At 39.9% G+C, this 16481-nt stretch overlaps 1 protein-coding gene across 2 annotated transcripts; it reads left to right on the top strand.

The window, feature by feature from the left end:
- The first annotated feature begins 142 nt into the window (after positions 1-142).
- mapre2 (microtubule-associated protein, RP/EB family, member 2) lies at positions 143-15369 on the top strand. 2 transcript variants are annotated; one of them, XM_037083822.1, is made up of 7 exons: positions 143-271; positions 10535-10662; positions 11312-11457; positions 11553-11769; positions 11994-12136; positions 13549-13707; positions 13959-15369. In XM_037083822.1, the coding sequence occupies exons 2-7, from the start codon at positions 10542-10544 to the stop codon at positions 14061-14063; spliced, it is 891 nt and encodes a 296-aa protein (XP_036939717.1). In that variant the 5' UTR covers positions 143-271; positions 10535-10541; the 3' UTR covers positions 14064-15369. The 2 variants fall into 2 exon arrangements, with proteins under 2 accessions (XP_036939717.1, XP_036939716.1); XM_037083821.1 differs by lacking the exon at positions 143-271 and adding an exon at positions 6923-7186.
- The last annotated feature ends 1112 nt before the right edge of the window (positions 15370-16481 follow it).

Genomic DNA, 16481 nt, shown 5'->3' with positions numbered 1-16481 from the left:
TTATCGCTTTCTCTGTGGGAAAGCCGATATGACACAGAGCGACAGGACGGAAAGCTGTCTGCTGTTCTGAATTATCAACGCATCAGAATGCGATTGGCCAAAATCACGACAGATGTCACTGGCCGACCAATCCGCTGCAACACCGATGACGCGCCGTCCAATCAGCTCCCCGTTTTCAACTCCTCGTTTACTAGGCGTTTTGAGGGTGGGGTGACTCAGCCGGAAAACAGCAAATTTTAACACCTTGTAACCTGCGGATTGGAGTTCACTGGTGAGTCACATTTGCTTTGCTGGACAATTCCCGGTCTGTAATTTGGTTTTAAACGTACGACAGGGTGTGTAAGCGGAAAAACCGGATCGTTTTGACGTGTTTCGGTGGCTCGTACGGTGATGTTACCCCGGGGTCAGCGCATATGTCTGCTGTCACTATCCTGACAAAGTGTCGGCAGGAACAAAATTAGCTTACTGTAACTTGGCGGTTAGCTGAACAACATGTACTATCGTCAAACATAAGTAACGTCTGGCTTCATTAAACACTCTTCATTTGCTTTGGTATAGTTTGACTGTGTAGTAGCTCGCTTACCAGCCACTGTTTCTTATTTAGCTGTCATTTCTAACACGACGCCGAGTTAGCTTCATTTAACGAGATTTACTAGCTAGCTGCTTCGTTGCGGACTTGCTTTAAAACAATCACAGATTTAGCAAAGACTCTGTCGTGTCTTCTCCCCTAATCAGTTACGACAGTTAAAGCTATTTCTGATCAGAGATGTGCACCGGGGACAGACGAGAAGAAGAAGGAGAAGAAGAGGAAGAAGAGGTGAATTGGACCTCTTTTGTCTTGGCCGCCAAATTCCCCTCCTGTCAAATCGCAAATGAGAGCTTTTCCTCCCACACATGTGATATCTTAAGGGATAGCTCTGAAAGATATTCATTTAAGATGTGAGACTAGCAGTGCTCCCTCCTCTCTGGTCCTGGCCATCCCTTTGCTCTCATTTTGGTTCAATATGAGGATCCACTCAAAGTGTTTGTGACTTATAAAAAGCACCCGTCTCTTTGCCATTGTGCAACCTCAACTAACTAGCAAACCCTTTAACCTATCCTACATACAATTCCAGATAAGGATGACCTCCTTGCTATATTTTGAATATGGAGGGATGGGTGTGTTGGGTGGAGCAGCCACCCCTCACCCACCCAACTTGATCACCCAGCTTGGTGAGATATGGATGGAGAGAGCAAGCACAGCTCTAACACACAAGAGCCCAGTGATTGATTGTAGCCTTGCATACAGCATTAACAGAGACTGCTTCTCCAAGCTGTGCATTACCAACATGCCACTCCATCCTCGCAAAATGGAAAGCAAGACGTACATAAAAGCAGCTGGTTAGAGCGAGATGATCTTGTTTGCGTACCGTGTGTCTGAATAGCTACGAAACCCACTCAGTGCCAACAAATACATAATTAAAATACAAAACATAACATTTGTGGTCATTGTTTCCCAAACAGACAACACTGAACTTGATACATAATTTGACTGCAGTCTCATTTTTTTTTCCATTCTTAACCCCTTTAAGTATCCCTATTACATATTTTATATCTAACTCACCAGTCTTGGCAGACTTTGGGATGAAGAAGGAGATCTTAATCACATACAATCACACAATGTACAATGAGTTAAACTGGTTCTCTGCATTTAACCCGTCCCGAGGGAGCAGTGGGCAGCCAACATACAGCGCCCGGTGGGAACCAACACCAGATTGTAAGCCAGACTTGGAGAATTAACCCAGTGTGCGTGTTAAGCTGGTGGTGGAGACCGTAGTATTGGAAAAAAAAAACACGCAAGTGCAGGGAGAACATGCAAAGTCCACACAGAAAGGCCCTAACCCTGCAGGGTTCAAACCTATGAGCTCTTTCTGTTTGATTATTTTACTGCATTTAAAATGTTAAGAAAAAAAACAAACAAAAAAAACGCACCCTGATTCGTTTCAGATGCAGAGGTCGTCCAGCAAGAAAAGTTGAGCCCTAGTCAACACAGGACGGCATTATCTGGCAATACACTAATGCACTGCATTGGCCAATGAAACTACAGGTCAACTGACAGTGTACTTTACAGACCATAACAATTTCAAGCAGGAAAAAGCAGAGAACAGAAAAATGTGCTGATGGTATCAGGGGTTAATCACGTGCACATGGCCCTCAAATGATCAGTTATGGCCATTGCACCTATGACTGCAGCTAATGACCATTGCTTGCTAGCGAAACAGGGACAGCATGCGTTTGGCAGAGCAGCAGCTATGTTTAGTCTAATGTATTAAAAATACCATTCTATAACCAACAACCTTATCATGCTCCATATGTTTAAATAAAGCTGTCTTATATAAAGTTAACTTTGATTTAGATACAAATGATCTCTGGCAAACAGTGACAGTACTTGTAATGTAAAATGGTTTTGTCAATCCCTGTATGAGTGCTGAAGCCAAATTCAGCCAGTAGTCCTTGTAGTGCCGATTAATTGGTCAACCTTTAATTTAAACTTGTGCCACCCGTATCTGACACTACAACACTATGCTGTTTTTTGTCTGAAAGCCTAGTAATACATTGACAGACAGCTTTCTCACATCAGTCTTTCTTTTCAAAATGTTTTTGAGGAGATTCTCATACTTATGTGCTTTTGTTGCAATATAACTGCAGATTTGTCTTTTAATTTTTTGGTTTTTGGACATAAATGCTAGCCTTTTATCAGGAGCACCAAGGAGGACAACCCCTCTACAGGTGATGGCGTAAGCAAAAACGACCCAAAGGGCACTCGTCTCTTTTCTTGTGGCTTAATATTCATGTATATAATTCTTAAGCTTCACAGTTGGATCATTTATTTTAGGGAGGACATGCATGCTTCACCTCTGTGGTGACACTTGAAGGCCTGTCAGACTGGGAAGTGACAAGTTCATTTCAGTGACAGGCTGGTGATAGCTTTGCCACCCAAGTGGCACATTATGGGGGGGTTGCAATTGCTGTCCATGTGAACGAGCACATCAGCCTGAAGTTTCACCATGGAGCACTTTTGCCTCTGTGCTCAGTGTCATGATTATGATGAGACCAATACGGTCCACTTTCCAGTCTGAGAGGGCCTTAGCATTTCTGTAGTAGAAATGTAGCACTGCATGCTTTTTGTTCCTAGTAGAGACATTTCTAGTGTCCACATTCTGGTCATTTTATGGCATTAGCATTTGGTAATGCCTTGTGCTTGGCTCTGCAGGAATTTTTGTAAAGACTAGAAAGTACTTTTGAACTAGTAGAGGCTGAATATTTATCTTTTAAGAATACACTAGAGATGGATATCCTGCCTTAATGTCACTGCCTTGATTTATTTCTAATATTTTGACAACGGTGAAAAGAATGGCTTTAATACACTTTCAGTACAGTTCTGAATTACTGCAGTCAAATGTGGAATCCGTAGCACATACATCCGCTTTGCTGACATGTGACTTTTTAAAGCACCAGCATGATTTGTTTAAGCTGAATGAATGAGTGAGTGAAGATGTAAAATATGGCCACTATTTCACAGTGAAACGCAGTTGGAATTGGGAACATGTGTTGTAACGTCTTCAAAGCATAGCTTTACTGGAAATCCTGTATCATTCAACAGAAGGCAACCCCATCTAGCTGTTGCTGTGCATACAGAGAACGAAAATCCTGTTCAGCAACCATGAGCCTAGTGAAAATTGGATTAACTTATATAACAAGATAAAACTCAAAATGGAGGTCAATACTGTTGGGTAAAATTAATCAGACTTCATGTCTTTATGTATGTGAGATTTATCAGATATCCTTTTAAGAGACTTCAGCTTTGGCCTGATGGTGGCACTAGAGGAACAATTTTAAGTGAGCACACAGATCAAGTGTGAGTATTTCACATGCCTTACTCACTTTCAAAGCTTTGAATGGCAGTTTAATATATTATTTGCCATTTTGACACCAAAAGGAATTGGTGGTTCTGCAGCTGGAGGTAGAAGAGTACACTGGAAGATTAAATGTCTGTTGAAAAGTTGTTTTAAGGGCTAATAAAAGATGCTTCCATAGTTGGGCTTCAGTGAGCTTTTACCAGAAGAAGCACAAAAGGTGTGTTGGACAAAACATTCTGCCTTGTGGCCTTGTGACCTTGCTCCCGTCTTGACTCCAGAAACGATAGTGTTGACTCACAAAAAAGTTTAAACATTATCTTAGATATGTGAGCTGACCTGTGGACTCATGATGGAGCTGGATGGATTATTGTATCGATCTCAAAATCACTATGACTGAGTTATGAGCTATGACTGAAAACTAAAGAGACTACCAGAGGGGAAAATGTGGCCCTTTTTAAAAAAATAATAAAATAAAGCAAGATAAGGTGAAGGCGAATCACACACCACTTGCTGCTTTAGGAATTAAACCCTCCCAAAATTAATTCTAGGTAAAGAAAAAAAAAAAAAAAGAAAAGAACAAATTCCTACATATACCTTTCACCACTGCATTGATTTGATTAATTAATAAAGGTTGATGTGTTAATCACTGTCTTGTGAAAGTGTGTGCAGGAATATTCTCTTTATTGCTGGAATTAGACATTTTGAATGAAGCAACAAAACAATGACACAAATAAGTACATTTTTGGTATAATGATTAAACTGCAGGAAAAAAATCAAGGCAGTAAAACAGCTTTACAGCTGTAAAGAAATGCTGTATCTTTGCCCAGAGGCCTTTGCTGTCAGAGGTAAAGATCTATGAGAAGAGGTAGAAGCCGTATGAATGGCTAGGCTTCTTGCATAAAATTCCTGCATAAAACATTGTAGCTGTGTTGTATTAGCTTGTGGTGCAGCGCTTTGTCAGTTTTCCATCATGCCTGTTGTACCTGCTGGTCCATATACAGTAGCTTTATATCACTGATTACTAACCATGCTTGTGTAAGGCTGGACTGAGTAGGCATAATGATTCACTGGACATGTGGATATGTTGTCATTCCCACAATTTGGCAAATTTAGATTTTGAAAAGAAGTTTTAGTTGCCAATGTATCTTTTTTTGTAATGTAGTAAAAGACTTAAATGGAACAGTGTAGTTTTCTTTGGCTCATTCAGAGCAACTTGTTTAGCAGAATATACAGCACAAAACAGCAGATGTGGAAACACAAACAAGAGATAGTTAAGCAACCACAGGACTGCATTGTTCAGATTTTTTAAAGACCATATGCACTAAATTAAGATCCTTGCAAGAATAAGGCTAATTTTTGTCCCCAAAACTGGATATTTGTAAACTCATACATGCACACTGTGGATGATCAGCTCATCATCAAGCTCTGCTCATTCATTTGAATCAGGTGTCGGGGCAGAAAAACTTGTATAAACTAGGCAACAGAAAATTATTTTGGTGGGAAAAATAGTACTGGTTTCAGCTTGTCAAATATGATTATTAGCTATCTTTTCTAAATAATCTGTGATGGTAAATTTAACTAGGGCCGAGTGAACTTGCATTGAAATAATATAATGTTTTTAGGCTATATCACGATATATGATATACTGGTATATCTTTATCTTTTGAAATATCCTCAAAAGCACATTATAAATGCTAGATCTGAGTGACAAAAGCAAATTTTACGTTTCTGACCACATGTCTCAGTGTCAATATTGTGACATGACTATTTGTACTTTCATTAAAGATTAACAATAAAAGTATTTTTGTTAAATAATCACTTATGTGGATATAGTGACTAAGTGGGATAAAGAGAAGTATCAGCTGAAGTAGAACAGTCTGGTAAGTTCAGAAAACCACATAAGTTTTCTTTAATACAGCTTTTAAAACCAGGAAAAAAAAACATATTCCAGATCACGACATAAGTACACTATTGAAATATACTACCCAGCCCTTAATTGAATATGTTTGGGTTTTGTAATGTTGATGAGACAAAACAAGAAGTGTGCATGACATTTTATAACTTAAACAATCTGTAGATGAAACAAAAATAAAAAATAAGGATTACTTTCATCATCTATTAGCCTACCTGTTATTTTTCTTGATTAATGGTTTATTGATTGTCAGGAAACATGGAAAAAATCACAAACACTCAGAGCTCACGGTGAAATATTTTGATGTTGTTATGTAAACTCGACATAACATAAACCTAAACAGCTTTTTCTGCATCATTTCCTTCAAAATTTCCAAACACCAATACCGATTTTTGGTGACTGGCCAATATTTGCAGATTATATCGGCCAGCCAATGTATCACTCAGGCCTAGCCAATGAAAAGTTCGAAAGTCACATTTGAAATGCTTTAATCAGAGAGTTTGTGCTTAAAAAGACCTCCCATAATTAATGGGTTATCAGAAGGGTTGCTGATGAAATTTCAGTCAATTTGCCTAATTGATCAATCAGCAAATAGTTCTGCAACTATCATTTAAGTGACAGCACAGGAGTAGTTTAAGTGGAGTAGTTTCATGGTGATAATTTGATTGATTCGAATGGTTAGTAATCAAAACATTTTACTACACCTCCTCATACCATTACGCTACCATCATTGTCACCACTTTGATCTATTAGGGATCTGCCTGCATTTCTATCATCTTTCCACCCCACATCTGTTGGATGTCATAGTGCCAAGTAAAACAAATAATAATGTTTAAATGTGAAGGTGAAACTGGGTTGGGCTGCGTTTTCCTTTTCAGTCAAATCAGTACTTTCCAGTTGATTGGCTGTTGTCTCTGATCATTTGATGGGTGCCATTAAGTCGATCTGCACCTCAAAAACGAGAGGCATTAAAGCATCGATCTGGCCAACAGTGGTGCTTTTTTAGCACAAGTGATCAATGTAATTTGGTGGACTGAAATAGCCCACCATAAGGAACAGGCAGCCAGCCCCATCAGTCACGTGGTACACGGTGCAGCAACGTCATTAGGGCAGAGATTTGTGAAGAATAAGCAGACAGAGGGAGAGAGAGCCCCGGAGGTGCGGCACTTTCTTAGCGTTTGCATCGCTCCTGTTGTTTTCTTTTCCCGACCAGAGAGAGAACAGAGTATCTGTTCAACATTTTAGAGACCCAAATGCCCGGTCCCACCCAAGCCCTTTCCCCAAATGGAGAGAATAACAACGACATCGTCCCGGACAACGGATCCAACATCATTCCTTACAGGAAAAATACAGTGCGGGGAGAGCGCGCCTACAGGTAAATCAGTGTAACGTCGCATTTGCTTTGATGTACGAAAAAGAAACCCCATATAAAAAGGACAAACACTGCTGCAGACAGGGACCTGCACCCCCTCCTTCGTCGTGTGCTGGTTTTTGCTTCTGCACCCATCCGCTCCTCTTCCCCCTGTTGTCTCTCCTGTCATGTTAGCTCTCCGTACGTGTCTGACACCATGGCGTAAATCGCTTCCCAAGTTAGCTTAAAACGCCGCTCCTGCTGGTGTACACCACCCACAGATTATTGCCAGCGCTCGAGTACACGCTGTCAAAGTGTTTCGGTGTGCAGTAGCGTTAGGATTTCATGTGGAGGAGTGGATCTGTGGGGGGAAAAAAAGGTCCAGCTTTTTTTAAATGACAGGCAGACAGCCGCCCCTGCTCCCGCCGCTGCTGCTGCTAGAATATTCCTATCGTGACATGACACTTCGCAGCTACCTTGTAATCCCTCAAAATCACGATGTGTGGTGTGTTTGGGTTGCTGTTTTTCTTGTGTGGAACACCCCATGAGCTGCTACACAAGTCCGTGTCCACCACCACCCCCCACCCCCTTGTTTGAAACCAGCCACCAGCCCAGCCCTGGTTGTCGGCTGGCCGGCTTGCTGGCTAATATCCCTGCCCGGCTAACAAAGCATGCTAGCAGCTCATACATCCGCTTTGTTGACATGAGATCGGCTGGCCCAGTTTCCTTCCTTCCTCCCAGAGAATCAGTCAACCGAGGCTCTGTCCTGCAGTGCTTTGATAGACCAACTTTAATGCTGCTGAAGGGTTATTGTTTTTGCTGCACACCCTGGTGTCGGTTAGCTGGTGATAGTGATGGTGATGATTTAGCATGGTTTCATAGCACATCAGAGGCTGCTGTAACAGGGCTGTTTCAATGCAGATGCCCTGCTGTTCTCCATCAATGAAGTAGGCTCAAATGGTTATGCTGCAGGACTGCACACTTGATTATTATACAAATATTACGAAGTATTGCTTTATTATAATTGTAAATGTTTGGAGTAGAGACTGGCTGATGTGCCTCTCTCATGGCGGATAGGAATACTGATTATGAGTAATCAAGGAGGCTCATAAACCATATTTTGAACTGATATACATTTGAAGTGAAAGTAGAAATGTCAATCAAAATTAAGAATAACCAGTGATAAAATGTAACTAACAACTGCTGTATTTAGGTACAATTTTGAGATGCTGTACCGGAGCATTTCCATCTAGTACTTTTATACCTCCTCTCCATTACATTCATTTGATAACTTTAGTTACTAGAATATTCAGATTATTCAGTGTTGAGGGGCTATCATTTGTGATGTGTAACCAGTCAGATGATGTTGTGGGTGGGATGTTGAGTATGACCACAGAGGGGTAAATACACATAGAAGAAGGATGCTGCATCAGACCCAAAGTATTGCATTTTTAAAATAATCTATTTTATTGGCAGTCAGACACAAAAACACAGATACTGATAATCATAAATGCTGAATATTGGCCTTGATAATCAGCCGAGCAGATAATCAGTCAACCCCTAATTTGAACTCTATAGTATCTAATCAGTTACTGAGCAAACATACCTTTTTTTGACTGGCAGTTAAAAAAAAAAAAAAACCCACACATTTTGAAAGGCAACCTAGAGACTGATAGTAAGATTTCTCTCTGCATGATCAATTGAATTACTTCGTTACAAGAAAGGGTTGAGTTGTACTTGGGCAGGCTTTAATATACGTGTCTTGGTTGTTCAGGTACATCCAGTGTGTGGGAAACACTGAACGAAGCTGCTTACTAAGAAGAAAACAGTTTTTAAAAATATTGTGGCTGTGCTGTGTATCTACTGTTTGTAGCTTAAGGGTCAAAATTTGAGTTCTTGATGTATGTTCATGGCACTTGATACACTTTTGATATACTGTGGGCTTGAATATCCTCAGTACAAATGGGGCAGTTGCACTGGGGCCTCTGTTTTGCAAACAGATAAAATAACAACATCTTTCTAATTCATCCATGCTGCAGCCTCTGTTTACTACTCAGGTAAAATCAAATCAAATAAAGGCCCACAAGGCCTTCTTCAACCAAGATATTATTATAGCATAGGTGTATAGCTCTATAAGGCCTGTACTGTATATTCTGTACTTCATTCTTTGCTCCTCAAGCAAAGCAGATTTGTGGTTTGAAGTGCAATGTAATTTTGATATTTGTTTAAAACTGTGATGAGTCTCTTTAAGGGGAAATTCCCAAATTCTCTGGTTTCAGCTTTTTTAAAGTGAAAATGAAAACAAGACATTTAAAGCATCACCACATGCTCTGGGAAATCGTAATGATCATTGTCTGACATTTTATGAACCAAACAATGAATTGATTAATCAGCAGATTAATCCATAACGTGTGTAAGATGTTGCAGCCCTGCAGGTTTTACACTCATGAAGCAATTATCAAGATTGTTGTGTATCTTCTAGATAGCTGAATCTGGGTTTGGGTGTATGTATTAGTATGTTGATATATACCCACTTATTTATCTTATTCATCATTATTATTATTATTAATACCTTTATAATTATAGTACCTACATGTGCCTTCTTGTTCTGTTGTTCCTTGTTACCAAAATGTACAATAAATAGATGTTAAAAAAAAAAAAAAAAAAGATTGCTATGTATAGTTTTGGCCACCATAAAATTAACTTGCATTTACACAAACATCACAAATCTGCATTCACATTCACACACTGGTGGCAAAGGCTGCCATGCAAGGCACCACTTGCCCGTCAGGAGCAATAACCATTCAGACACACCAAGAGACATGTAGACCGCAGGGGCTGGGAAATCGAACCACCAACCTTCCCATTAGTGGACAATCTGCTCTACCGCTTGAGCTACTGCTGCCCTGTCAATGAAAATGTGTTATTTATAGAGCCTTGACTACTTTGTGTCATCAGTCTAACCTTGCATGACAGAGGGTGCACTGTATTCAGGGGTCACACATCCACACATCAAAGAATATGATTTTAGCCATGGTAACCATGCTGGTGCACACTTCGGAAGCCTGATGTGTGTTTACTGAAAGTTATATTAGTTGCCGTTACTGATTAAACATCAGAACAATACGACTGGTCTGGTCGAACTGTTCCAGTCATTATTAATTGGTCTTTTGAGAGGATAAGTATGTGTGCAATTTATTTCTTTTATTTTATGAGTGCTTTTATGTGCTTGTTCTAAAATGCACATGAAATGGCTGCTATGTTTGTTCATCATGTCTTGGAAAATCCGAAACTGACCGCATTTGGAAACGGCACCTTTTCACCCATTGCATTGCTTTTGTTTTGAAGTGGTGTTGTTCTTCTCTGTTGCAGTTGGGGGATGGCGGTCAACGTATATTCTACCTCAATAACCCAGGAGACTATGAGCAGGCATGACATCACTGCCTGGGTTAACGACATCCTCTGCCTAAACTATACGAAAGTGGAGCAGCTCTCCTCAGGTGAGAACAGAATGAAAAACGTTATCCCTCTCTTCACCTCGTCCTCTTCCCTCTGCTCTCATTAAAGAAGGAGTCCAAGACTACACCTTCACTGGTGCATCACAGGGTTCAAATGATTTTGTTTGTAAGCTAGCAGTTAAAGCAACCTGTGGAATTGTGCTCACCTCTCCGTGGCATAGAGTCGTCTGTCTAAAAATAAACACGTAGCCTCCCATGTTCTCCTGCTGTGATCCAAGTAATCCAATTTCAGTCACTCTACTCGACAGTCACGCCTACAGAAACACCCTCCACCCCCCCTTTTCTTAAGGTGTAGGCTGCTTGTTTGATGTAGATTACTGCTTAGGTGCTCTGTAGTTGGCTTTATGCGAGTTTTAGCTAATACCTGACCTAGTGCCAGGCTCAGCTAGTGCCCTGATTTCAATTGGATGAAGGGCTAAGTTAATATTAGCCATGTTACTGAGAAGGTGCAATAATAGTTTTCTTTTTAAGGAAACGGGGGCAGTGATATGGGTAGAGACAAAGCTCCCAAACCCTTTGAAAAAAGAAAAATCCAGCAGGCTTGATAAATCCCAGCTTGTATTTTTATCATAGCCATCTCATTTTTGAGCGGTGGCGTGCATACTCAGCTAACATTTTATTCTGTCTTCAGGAGCTGCCTATTGCCAGTTCATGGATCTGCTCTTCCCTGGCTGCATCAGTCTTAAAAAGGTCAAGTTTCAAGCTAAGCTGGAGCACGAGTACATTCACAATTTCAAACTGTTACAGGCGTCCTTCAAAAGGATGAACGTGGACAAGGTGTGTTTTCTTATTTTATGCTCTGCACTATATGCTTGGAGGAAACTGTGCATTTTTACATGTTGACTCTCTCTCCCTCCTCATCCTTGATTCAGATAATTCCTGTGGAGAAACTGGTCAAAGGCAGATTTCAGGACAATCTTGATTTCATCCAGTGGTTTAAGAAATTCTTTGATGCCAATTATGATGGTAAAGAGTATGACCCGGTGGCAGCCAGACAGGGTCAGGATGCCATTCCCCCACCTGACCCTGGTGAGCAGATCTTCAACCTGCCAAAGAAGTCCCACCATGCAGCCAGCTCCCCTACGGCAGGTAAGCATCATCTGTTCTTTTGATATCCAAGTGTAGGTGAAGTGTTTGCAGACACTAGCATGTTTTCATACGTATATACCTGGCCTTATGTACCTATTCTCTGTTTTATTATACGGTAATTTCCAAGCTCGGAACACAGAGGACTTGTGTAATTTCCTGTGAGAGAGTTATTATTACATTGTCAGTCATCCTTTCTTGTGTAATAAACCCTTTCTCTGCTGCAGGAGCGTCAAGGTCGAGCTCAACAACCCCCAAGTCCTCAACACCAACATCTAGACCCTCGTCAGCCAAAAAGATCCCTGTACCATCGGCTCCTGCCAAAGGAGAGAAAGAACTGGTAGCACAGGTCACACAACTTACCGAGCAGGTGTGTTCATGGAAATTCTGATGGCTTCACGTCAAATTTTTAGTGTTATTCTGAAACCAACAATCAGTAATGTGACATTCAATATATGCAGGACAGAGACACATTTCATATTCTCCCTTTTGAGAATCTGGAACCAGGGAATGTTCTTTTTTTTTCTTTTTTTTTTTTTGCTTGAACAATAATGAGACAATTACTCGATTATTAGAATTGTTGTCTAACAGTGTTCTGCTGACTAATTGCTCTAGACGGCAGTGATACTGTAGAGAGGAAGTGCGCTTTCACAGAAGAGACTAGAGAAGTGCTAGAATCAGAGCTGGTGTGTAACGCAAACCATCAAATGGTGCTACTTGTTAATGTATTATTAATCTTTCTGTAGCCATTTTATTAATCTTCTATACTGAAAACTACTTCCTTTTTGTAAGCTACCCCTTCACTAAAACGACCAGCTTGACCCACATACAACAGTATCTGGTCTAAAAAAATATGGTGCAGTTTGGGTTTTTTTTGACGGGATTAATGATGTGTTGCCTGATCTTGACCTAATTCACTATACTCTATATCCACATTAGAAGGCTTTATCAAACATGGAACCCTTCCATACTTGGCATCTTTAAAGCACTACAGCAGATCATCAGGAACACAGCTGGTGCAGAGGCAGACAACTAACAACCATTAACTAACTGTTTGATGATTTCTGTGACTGCTGCTCTTCAAACAGTGGAAGAAATGGAATGTAAATACGTCATTTGCCTGTCAAAAAACACCACCATCTTTGCTCAGTGATAAAATCATCTTGATGGTGTTCGTGTTCAAACCCTGTGACCTCAATCCTGAATCTGTGGCAAAAGAAAGATGTTGAATCAAGGTTGCTCAAATGCATCGAGGGAGATTGCTGCAGAGGCGATTGTCATTTGGTTGTGTGTCTGTGCTTTGGATGGATGACTTGTCATGGCAGTTTTAATTGAGGTCTGAGGGTTGAAGATTTCCTCTGTGGCCTCACTGGAGACTGGAATTACCAGCAACACTTAAGTCAGAGTTTTGAAGTCAGGGAACATTTCTAATCCGTCAAAATGATGGACGGCCCTCAGATTTTTCCATCATTTTTGCAATATTCAGTGACCCCCTAGGATCTAATAAAGAGAAGTCCTAACATTTGTGAAGCTGCAACGTGCATGAATGGTAGTTTTACTTGACGAATGACAAAACAGATCAATAGATTAATTCAACAACATTGAAATAGAGACTGAATGTTAGTCCATAGAATAATCAATTAAGCAGCTCACTCTGGACCTCTCTGGTTACAGGAGGTCTGTCCACTTCAGACTACTTCTCATAATCAGTTGTCTTTAACCAGAATCCATATTGTTTTGTTATGGATGGTAAAAGTCATCTCTTGGATTCTTGTTTTGTAGGTGAACACATTAAAGGTGGCACTGGAAGGAGTGGAGAAGGAGCGGGACTACTACTTCAGCAAGCTGCGAGAGGTGGAGCTGCTGTGCCAGGAGCAGGGTGAAGAAAACGCTCCTTTTGTGGATCGGCTAATGGAGGTCCTTTACGCCTCAGACGAACAGGTCAGTGACCCCAGATTGATCTGAACTGGGTTCAGGACAATCAGTTGCTGTTTTTATCCTGAGTTAGATATGTTTTTGAAGCAGTGAACACCAGTGAAATGTCTTTGTGCCTTTTTTTACTAGTGGTAAAGTCATGTGAAAGTTATAGTGCGGTTAAAACAGATAAGAACTCTGTTTGTGTAGTCACATGTTTGCCTTGGAGCAAAATGCAGTAGCATTTTATTAAGCTGTTTTCTGCCCCCTGTTTTTAGGAGGGAGCGGATCTGGCTGAGGGTGAGGGTGACGGAGAGGAAGCAGACCAGCAAGGCCACGAGGAGGCACCGGACGATCAGCAGGAGGAGCAGGATGAATACTGACTGCCTTCATCCTTCACCGCAGTCATACCCTCCTTTTTAATATGTGAGAACTGTTAAAGGATTTTTATTTTTCCTCATGGTTTCATTTTTTGTCCTCTCCAAGACTGAGCACATGAAGCAACCTCCTGAATAGAAGCACCATCACATTTTTTTATTTTTTGTATCCCTCTGCTCACTGTTCGATGTTTTTTGTGACTTTTGGTGAACTGCTGTGGCAGACGAGCTCAGACCATCACAGAAGTTTTCCGAGGACTGTGTGGGTGGAAAAATCAATTCAAAAGCTACAGTAGATGTGATGAAATGCTGAAGTTGAGACAGATCAGTTATCTGTCAGTGCAAGTGTTAACTTCCCAGCTTCTGTCCTTTTTATTTTCATTTTATTTTGTTTTTGTTTTTGTTTTTTTGCATATCAACAATATTAACCACAAGAATGCAATAAGCAAAGCCCTGAAAGGGCTCGTAGTAGCTCTTATTTAACCTCCTTCCATATGTTGCACTGACATTTGACTCTGTACTGGACAATCTGTCCATAGACCCTCACCATATTTATTATTATTATTAAGCCTTAGAAATAGTGCAAGATTCTGCATTGCTTCCTCGTGAAGGAGGACGATACATTCAGTGAATTGTGAATAAAAATGTAGTATAATGCCAATTTATGACTGTTTGACATCCTCACAAATTACAATATTTCAGATAATCAAGTGTGCTCAACAATGTGTTACTCACGCCATTCAAGGTGCTTTGGTGATATAGTTTACTCGGTATGCCATTTTTCATAGGGAAGGAAGAAACATAATTGTGAACTAGTCTTATTATGATGCAGCGTTTTTAGTTTTAAACCTCAGCTGGAACGTGTGGTCTGTTCAGATTTCAGAGTTTTTCGTTTGTCTTTAAACCACAGGTGTTTAGGGAGATGAGTCAGTTCACTGAGTAATTTGCCATGCTATATTCCAGTAAGTACATTGTATACCCTTTCTTAATATTGCATTTACTAATATTGAACCGGGCAGTGCACCATAATGCTTAAGTCATATATTATTGTGTAAATGAAAAGGAATGTAAACATGTACTGTCAATAATTAATGAATGGTAAATGTTTTTTTTTTCATGTCCCACTCATGATGCATTCCCCAAAAAACGTGTTGCATGTTTGCATTTTATTTGTGAATAACTTGACCTGCTTTTTACATATTTAATAAAAAACAAGTATGTTAAGTGAGCTTTTTGTATGGTTAACCTGCAATTTGAAAGTTGTTGAGATTCGGATGGATTTGCTGTAATAAAATTGCGTTTTGAGTCCACAGGAGCGTTGTCCTGTCACTCCAATAGCAGCAAGTAGACTGGGTCATAGTTGGGAAATTAAGCTCTGCCTCAACTATCAAATATATTCTATATACTAAAACACACACACACACAGCAGTGTTTTGAAGAGGTGCCCCTACTTTTCACTAAGGTAAACCACACTTTTCCAATTTTCCAAATAGCAGGAGCTGCAATTTGTTGATAAAGGTAAACTGTAGACAAAATAGCATTATCAAGTACTGCTGAGCTGCAGTGATGTAAGAAACTACATTTGTACAATACAGGCACTTTTTTCCGGTGAAACTGGAAAAGTGCAGCACAAATAATTTTTCCTACTAATTGTGAATCATATTGCAACTGCAATAAAAGTAAATAATCATAATGTCAGGTTTTGTTTTGTTTTTTTACCTATAATGTGCAGCTTTAATACAGAATTATTATTAAACTAGACGTATGTTAGCAATGGGTATTTACTTGAGCCCAAATGATGTATTGGTTGGCTGATATTGTCAGTCTGTATTATCTATATCGATGTTGATGTTACTCTATATTGGCCAATATGAAAACTTTTTTAGAGATTACACTACACAAAATCAGTTAAGGATATTAGGATTTTTTAGTAATCAACTTAAGCATTTATTTTGTGTTTTTGTGAATATATTTGGTCCCCAAAAAGCAGGGCAACACATTCCATTTTGACTTTTATTGCATATGCATGCACATGTATATATGCAACTGTATCCCAGTATCTTTAAATTTAAGTAGTGCACATTGCAGAAAAAGAAGCCTGAGGTGATGTGCAATGATTAAATTCACAGTGAAGTTTACTTTTTCAGTGCACTATTGTCATTTGGGACTATAAAGTCCTAAATGACATTAGTTTATTTTGTTAAACTTTTGTTATACTAAAATATGCTGCATTTACTGACCAATATATCAAGAATCAAGAAGATATCAGATTTGTTTTATATTGGCTCAGGAAATCCTGAACAATGCAGCTATATCTATTTGAAGATTTTAATATTACATACAAAATGTCGATTATCTCACTTACATACTTTTAGTCACCATGGCCATCATTCTGAAGGGAGTCTGACAGGCTGGCCACCTCCG

Source organism: Acanthopagrus latus, chromosome 21 (genome assembly GCF_904848185.1).
Source record: "Acanthopagrus latus isolate v.2019 chromosome 21, fAcaLat1.1, whole genome shotgun sequence".
Classification (NCBI taxonomy): Eukaryota; Metazoa; Chordata; class Actinopteri; order Spariformes; family Sparidae; genus Acanthopagrus; species Acanthopagrus latus.
Note: the sequence above shows the minus strand (reverse complement) of the source record. Positions and strands in the feature narration are given on the sequence as shown.